This window comes from Microchirus variegatus (assembly GCF_963457635.1).
Source record: "Microchirus variegatus genome assembly, chromosome: 5".
Classification (NCBI taxonomy): Eukaryota; Metazoa; Chordata; class Actinopteri; order Pleuronectiformes; family Soleidae; genus Microchirus; species Microchirus variegatus.
Window position 1 is genome coordinate 7528647 of NC_139806.1, and position 8639 is coordinate 7537285.

General features: G+C 42.2%; 1 protein-coding gene across 1 annotated transcript; it reads left to right on the plus strand.

Moving 5' to 3' along the window:
* The first annotated feature begins 351 nt into the window (after window positions 1–351).
* Window positions 352–6699, plus strand: myadmb (myeloid associated differentiation marker b). The gene is made up of 2 exons (XM_083890457.1): window positions 352–484; window positions 4487–6699. Exon 2 carries the CDS (start codon window positions 4554–4556, stop codon window positions 5433–5435), a length of 882 nt encoding a protein of 293 aa, XP_083746583.1. The 5' UTR covers window positions 352–484; window positions 4487–4553; the 3' UTR covers window positions 5436–6699.
* Window positions 6700–8639: the final 1940 nt, after the last annotated feature.

Below are 8639 nucleotides of genomic sequence, written 5' to 3' on the forward strand. Positions count from 1 at the left end.
ATAGATAGATAGATAGATAGATAGATAGATGATAGATAGATAGATAGATAGATAGATAACACAATGAAATGGAAAAAAAGAGCATAAAAGAACAAACTAGACATAGTAATATAGTAATATAAAATATGTATTTTTTTTTAAAGTATACATATGGAGTACTGAGTGTAGTGCAAAATAAAATAAAATATTAGGTGCTAACCCAGAAAGCGGGTTACGACACTGGGTGTGTCCAGCAACAGGGAGGAGGAGGATGAAGAGGAGGTGGTGGAGGAGAAGAAGGAGGAGGAGGAGAACCCAGACAGATGTGAGTAACGGTGGAGACATTTGATGCCTAATTTGGTTCTCTGGGCGGGGAGGAGCTGCTCACTCTGTGAGCTGCTAGTAAATCCAGTCAGGGAGCTGAGGAGACTCTTAACTGCTGGACGTCCAGAAGAACACACACAGACAGACAGACAGACAGACAGACATCAGCAGGTGACACAAGGTAATAGACTTTTACAAACATACACATTAACTGTGGAGACTGAAGAGATGGTGGAATGTTTGTGTGCTTGTTGTTTTTCTGGAACATAGTTTCTTGCAGTTGTAACCTGTTGCATCTTGTTTTCCTGTCATGATAACAGTGTGATACTATCAGTGCATGTAAAACTGGTGCTTTTTTTTTTTTTTTAGTCAAATTTTGAAATCTATATAAAAGTTGCATCATAGAATAAGATAATAAACCACTTTATTCATCTCTAAGCTGCTGTTGTAGACACTTTCGATGTTATTTTCTACAGCTATTCTGAAGTTTCTTTGACAAAATGCAGTGTGTTGATTTGTTTGTGTTTTGAAGGCGACAGTGTGGTGTGTGTGTGTGTGTGTGTGTGTGTGTGTGTGTGTGTGTGTAAATGTGGTAGGAGAAGGGTGCGGCAGGCGGCACACCCACCCTCACTGTCAATGAATGAACCTCTGCATGAAAACACGGCTGGATAACGACTTTGCAGGGTCCTTTTTTATTTATTTTTTTACGTTTTGTTTTGCTATTTTGCTTCACACTGTCTAAAATATGAACGTGGCCGATTCAACAAGTTCCTCGTTGTTTCTCCACTTTGTCATAAAATCAGAAGCTGTATCAGGTTACACTCGCTGCAGAGAAGATGTGGTGAGCTGGGCTGCTTGGGGGAGAAAAAAAGAAAGAAGCATGACTTTAAAAATCAAAGAGATTTACAGCGTCTGATGGTGCACAGACTGTTTTACTTTGTTCTGTGTGTGTGTGTGTGTGTGTGTGTGTGTGTGTGTGTGTGTGTGTGTGTGTGTGTGTGTGCAGACAAGCGTGGAATTCTGCTGGAAAATGCTGAATAAGGGGAATTTATTCAGTTTGAAAATGTGTATTCTGTCATAGCCGTCGAAAAAAGCACATGCTCAAACCTAAATGAATTTACCCCCCCCCCCCCCCCCCCCCACACACACACACACACACACAGCCAACAGAGATCTTCTTCTTCATAGATGCCCTGTAAGTGGATTATGGTGTGAAATCGAGTTAGACAACGTTGTGTCATGACAACCAAACAAGCAGACCTCTCAGCCGGAGACACACCAGCCACTTGTTTCCTGAGACATGTCAGCTTCACGATGCATGTGTGTGTGCGATGCTTTGTGTGAGCAGAACACACTCCTACAAGGGTTTACGTGAGGTGCACGACGCTGTCACATCCTGTTGAAGTCCTGATAACCTCCTCCATGTAGGGAAGTGGGCCCTGTTTGTGTTTTCCATGAATGTGCTGTGAAAAGACACATTTTTCTCTTCCTAAACTGAGCTCTTGTTTCTTTTCTTTCTTTCTTTTTTTTCACCCTTTCACCATCTGCCCATATTTTCCTCTCCTATTTTCTTTCCTGACTTGATTCCATAAGCAGCAAAGTAATGGCGGCAGGAGTGGCGCGATTGATTTTTCCATTACGACCCTCCGCGTATGCTTATTTTGAGTGGTTTACATGGCGCATAATTGGTACCCTGACTGTAACGCGCCTGTAGTGGGCCGTCTATTGAGAAAAATGGGGGTGACAACTGATGGAAAAGAGAGGGAGTAGTCACCACCAAACAGGGGACTGTGAAGGAGGGAAGGAAGCAGAGTAAAAAAGAGAGGAAAGGACTTGGCAAATGTGACAAAGTTACCAGTTGTTCTGCAGCAGCCAGACTGCAGCACATCTGGAACACATCAGGGTGCTGGAAAATCTTACAAGGAGTAAAGGGAGAAGGGGGCAGAGAGTGGAGGAGGAGAAAGGAGTGGTGAAAGAGATGGGGGCCCAGTGGTGACTCACACTTCTGCTATTCCACTCCATCAATGTGTTTAAACTTTCTGTCCTCCTGCGGCCGAGGCACAGGGCTTCCCCCGTGTTCTTCCCTCTTTGTCACACACACACACACGCACACACACCAGCTCCAAATGAGTCACCCTGCAGGATTTAAAACTTTCCCTTTACACCATTTTCCGTCTCTTTTTTGTCTTCGTCTCTACTTGCACACCTCCCCCCCCCGGGTCCAGTCAAAGCTGCCTCTTTAGGTGTTTAATAGAACTAATGTAAACAGGCCTTTTCTTCTTGTTTATAACTGTGTCTCTGTGAACACTGGGAACACACAGTGGAGTGCATGTGCAGCCAAGTGGGCGTCAGGAGAGAGGACGGCCAGTATGGCCAGACTGTTTCTACACTGTAAAAAAAACAAAATACTACTTTAAGAATCTACTAAAACATAGATTATTTTCGCTAAGCGAGAACATAATCTACAAAATTGACATCGTGTTCTATTAAAGAAAGTGGGAAGCTATAGGGATTGTGACCCTGATTAAGGCTACACTAGCACGGGTATTTTTAAAAACAGAGACTTTCCCTGCGTTTGTGCCTTTTCGTTTACACACAAACGGCGATTTTGCCTCTGAAAACAATTCTTTCGGCAAATCTACGCTTCAAAAATGCAACCTTTTTACATTTGGTTATGATAATTTTTACATGTTTACATTTGCAAATACAGCTCCTATATTACATTATATTACATAGAGGAGCAGACACCTTCAGCATCGCTGCTTTTGTGTTCGACCTGGGCGGACTGCTGTCTGGTGGTAGAACTTTGAGAATGAGGTTATTACCATGGAAGAAAATATCCGTTTATAAAAATACCCAGCTAGTGTAAACGCACCCTAACTCCTGAGGAAGATGTTTACTGACGTTACAACTCAAGTGCAAAGTAGGCCCATTGAGATGGAAATATTGCCCCCTGGTGGCTATTAAATTAAGAGTTACTTCCTGGTTTGATTCTATAGGGAGGAGGATTAGGGCCAAATGTAAAAAATTATTTGGGAAAACAGACTGATTTCTGAGATTAAATTCAGAATTCAGACTTTTTTTCTCAGATTTACAGACTCGTTCAGACATCGTTCTAAAATCGAAGGATGAGTTTGGCAAAGAGCAACTGGCCGTAAAATCCTCCTAATATGTCACAGAGATAATGTCCATATAATGTCATATAACATACTGAACTCACCAACAACAGCAGTACAGCCAAAATATTTGCATTAAAAAAATATTTTGCGGATCACACAAATCATATTTTGGCATGTGGCGCCACCTACCACCATCTACCAATCATTGCAGTCAGTAGAGTCTCAGCTGCCAAGCAACCACGGGTTGCCAGTTACGTCTGAGCTACAATGGCCGGAGAAAAACGAAATCTAAAAGACCTCAGTATTTTGAATTTGAGTGTAGTAACGGTTTTTGGCCACATTCTTACATATGGCACCTTTAACGATATGAAATGGCAGCAACAAAACCAAGTTATCCCCAGTGACATCATGCAGTCAAGCAATTTCAAAAATGTCCATTTATAAAACTATTTTGAGCATTCAGGTCAAGTAATTTAGCATCCAAAGGGCTTGTTTCCAGCTTTGCAAATGTAAAAGAAATTGAAGTCGCTTCAAACCGAGTGTTTTGCAGAGTGGATGAGGCGAGAGGAGGGTCATTTTAAGAGCACGATGATAGACGCACTGTGGGCTCAGTGGAAGCCGTGGTGCCACACCCGGCCGTCACTGAGGACATTGACATGGAGGAATTCCTGAGTGGAAAAGCCAGCGGAGGGAAAGCTGCTGATAACATTTGTAGTCTGGAGTTTGATTAGGAGGCAGAAACAACCAGAGAAAAAGAAACGTTCGGTTGTTTACGAGACGATTTGGCTCGATGTAAATGTGCCGAGCGTGATCACAGTGCAGTCATTATCTGTGGTTTGAAATTGTCTTTTCGTGGTTGTTTTTTTTCTCTCTCTCTGCTATTCATAAAAATACAATAACGGCATTGTTAGTCTAAAATGCTATGCAGCCTGTTTGAGGAGAATGTGCAAGCTGTTGCCCTCAAGTGGTCGTGTATTATAATTCATTTAGTCAGAGACGTTACATAAAACCCTAAAGTACCGTGCTGTATGGTCCTTATTTTTCATTGTCTTTTCTTCTTGCAGGTAGTAAAGGAAGTGGCTTTGAAAAAAAACATTTTAGCTTCTCTCATCACCAACCCCGTCTCCCATCATGGCGATCGTCCTGAAGTCCAGCCCTCTGCTGTGGACACGGTTGGCGGCCCTGATCTTCACCTGCGTGGCCTTCTCTGTAGCTGTGCATGGCGGCAGGCTCTACCACGGCACTGGGGACTTTTGCCTCTTCTGCTGGACCTTCAGCTTCGCCGGGACTCTGCTCGTCCTCCTGGTGGAGCTCTTCGGCCTCCAGACCAGAGCCCCCGTGTCCTGGAAGAACTTCCCCATCACATTCGCCTGCTACGCCGCTCTGCTCTGCCTCTCCGCCTTGATCATCTTCCCCCTCTACTTCCTGAAGGGCTCCCAGGGCCCCAGCGAGGTCCGTGACTACCGCATCGTGGCAACCGTGTTCTCCTTCCTGGCCGCCGTCGCTTACATCAGCGAAGTCAGCATCAGCAAGGCGCGTCCCGGCGAGGTGGCCGGCTACATGGCCACCGCCCCCGGCCTCCTGAAGGTCTGCGAGACCTTTTTTGCCTGCATCATCTTCGTCTTCATCAGCGACCCCGTGCTGTACGACCGCCACGACGCACTCAAGTACTGCATGGCCGTCTACTGCATCTGCTTCATCCTGTCGGCCGCCATCATCCTGCTCTGCATAGGCGAATGCACCGGTTGCCTCCCCTTCCCGTTTGCCCGCTTCCTGTCCTCGTACGCCATGCTGGCGGTGATCCTCTACCTGTCGGCGACCATCATCTGGCCCATCTTTAACTTTGATCCGAAGAACGGTGGAATTAAGCAGAGGCCGTACACGTGCGCCAATGCCATGGGTCTGTGCGTGTGGGATAAGCTCATGGCGGTGGCCGTGCTCTCTGGTGTCAACTTCATCCTCTACTTGATTGATCTCATCTACTCCACCCGCCTGGTGTTTATCAATGCTTGAGGGGAGAGGAAGCATGTAAGGCCCAGCAGTATGCTCCAAATAAAGCTGAATTTGGCTTCTTAAAGGCTGTCAAACCTGTTTTACATACAATGTCGGGAGCGAGTGTTTGAAATTTGCTGAAAATGGTTGTCAGATTCACCAAACCTCAACTTTTACTCTCTTTTTTTTTTTCAGCCAAATTTGATTTTGTGTGAAATATACTGCCATTCTTAGGACCTTGGGTGTGTTTACACGTACAGCGCAATATCCCCTTAAATTACAGAGGCCTTCTGTTTGTGTGTGTGTGTGTGTGGGAGCATGTAAATGTCAAACATTGATTCCAATGACCTGAATAGACTCTTAACTCCAATATTTCAGACCTGAATGTGCTGATATCACAAAATACCTTTATATATATACATTATATTATGGCTTATCAGTGCCTGTGGTGTATTGTTTGTGATGTGCGGAAGCTATAGACCAAAGATATAAACAATCAAAGATACTACTAGGTGCATGTAAATATAGTCTGTGATGACACATGATGGGAAAAACCAAAGTTAAAAGAAGGTTTATTTTCCCCGTTTCTTATTTTTGCAAAACATATGCACGTCATGTGGTTTTAAGTTGAACAGCTGTGCGGAGCCAGGAGAATATTTAAATTCACAATTGGAAATCTAATTCAGACTTTTAAGAAAGTTCAACTTAGTTCGATTAAAGTCATTAAAAATGTCTTTCCCAACAGTATGCCATGCTGCAGTTTGGGTCATCGCCTTTACTTTTTCTTTCCAGTGGCTCCAGTGTTTTTTGAGACTTGAATTAGTGAAATTAAGATGGTTTACATGATATTAAGATGAATGCTAGGCTAGCTTTTTTTTTGCTCCTGTAATGACATATGTATATCTGTATCTGCAAGCTACAATCCTACAGCCGGAAAATATTCATGTATACATATATATATATATATATATATAGTTATAGGATTTAAAAACACAATCGAGGGCGACTTAAAGTGCACTTAATATTCATATTTTCCATGTGTTTATAGTCGTGTGTGTCTCCAACACCGAAGCAACTGTAAACTCTCACCCTGCTTAAACTGACAAAATGTTCATCGGGTCATTGGGTTTGTGTTGCTGTTAAAAAAAACAAACAAAAAAAAACATTTTTTTTTTTTTTTTAATCATTATTATTATTATTATTATTATTATTATTATTTCACTGTTCATGTTTCATGTTAGCTTGCCACATCAGTATTGTAGGAAACGGTAACCCAGAGTTTCAATAAAACCACATGGTAAATAGATGTTTGTGTGTGGATGTGTTTTTTTTCTTATACTTTGGTTTGATTAAACGTTCATAAATCATATATATATATATATATATATTTTTTAGTCGGTAGCCACTAAAGGCAGCGCATAATCCTCAAACACCACTACGGATTTGATATGGCCAAATACTTTTCTATTCCTGATGAGAAAATAAGGAACGGTTTTACCGTTCATACATCGCACTTCCTGCTTCGACTTGGACGACCAATTAAAAGTGCCAATTTGCTGTTTGGACTTAAGTCAGTTAGTCCGACTAAGAATAGTTCGATTTTAGTCAGACTAACATGCTTACGCAAAACACTCCCGAAGATTGTCTTAGTCCGGCTAAAATCTGACTTCTCACATGTATGAAAAGTGGTGAGCCTGAAATTAAGAAAGCTAAATGGAACCTGGCCATCATTTCTTTCCCCTCCCACTGTGCTGTCCTGCCAAAATGGCTGCCATCAAGAGAGTCCATGTTGCCTTGCACACCATTGATAAAAGGGGCATAATTTATAGGTGAAGAAACCGAGGGTGAATATCATGGCCTCATTTTCTACAGACCAAAACAACTAATATATTTACGGAGACACAAACAAAAACAGCAGAATCTGCAGGCAGAACCGTTTAACCATCTGACTATAAAACTATACAAACTAAAGTCACATCCCGTTCACATTTCTTATTCGAAACCAAAGCAACTTAAGCATCGAGCAAAAGCATCCCACCTACAAAGGATGATTTGTATGATTACCCAACAGAGCTTTAATTGTGTTAATATGACTGAGCCTGTGTAGACTGAATGTCTGCTGACCTTTTACATGATGCTCTTATTGTAATGTGATCATATCCCATAGAAAGAGTTACAACTACAGTGGCCCTGAGAGTCCGAACACACACACACACACGCCCAAACACGCGCACACATGCGCACACAGATCTACATGTCTTTACCACATTGTGGGGACCACGTTTGGGACCGGGCATAATGTCCCCACAAGGAAAAACGTCCCCACAAAAAGGGTGTTTTGCCAGGGGGTGGTCCACACAAGAATAGAAAGACAAGAGTGCACACACACACATTACATTACACACGCAGCATTATCAAAAATAGCAGCATTACAAAAAAACAAAACACGTCAACTGTTCTAGAAAACACAGCTTTTCAATTTCAAGTGTATTTTCTTCCCTTCTACTGTCACTGTTTGTGACAAATATGCATTTGCAAGAATACGAAAAATAAACATTTTGTACACACGTAACTACAAAATTACATTTGACTTATTTTGCTGCACATTTAGCGCCATACAATATTTTTGTCATAACCATGCGGACACTGTGCCTGCTCTAACTGCTCCACCGCCAACAATGATTTGTGTTCACAGTTAAAATGTGTCAGGATCAGTGTGTGTGTCGCCCTTAACCGACTGGCCAATGTCCATATATGGTCACCCTTCAACAAAAACAGTGCAAAAAAAAAAAAGCTGGTAACTTGACAACGCTGATCGTGTTGAACATTTGATCTCAAGTGGTCCAGACCAGTGAAATAATAGCATAACAACCTATAAACAAGGACCCCACATTTTTTTTCCCTTTAGTTGACTATCCATTTACACAAGATATTACGAAACACCTGAAATTTCTAGTGAAAAATAAGTGCAATTTCAACAATTTCATGCCTTAAATGGTAAACTTCAAGTTGTGCATTGTACACGTGTGCATGACAACTTACAGATCACAGTGGATCCATAAAGGCACTAAACATGTAGACACAGGTATCTGAAAACACTAAGAAATGTCCTTATTTTTGAAGGAAAAGCGCTTTTTTTTCTCAAACTCATTTTCACTGAGGGCCACATCAGCATAAATGTTACACTCAAAGGGCCAGATGTAACTGTCATACAGAATAAATGTA

What these genes read in the sequence shown, in the direction of transcription:
- myadmb (XM_083890457.1), top strand. Translation starts at nt 4,554, where the DNA reads ATGGCGATCGTCCTGAAGTCCAGCCCTCTGCTGTGGACACGGTTGGCG.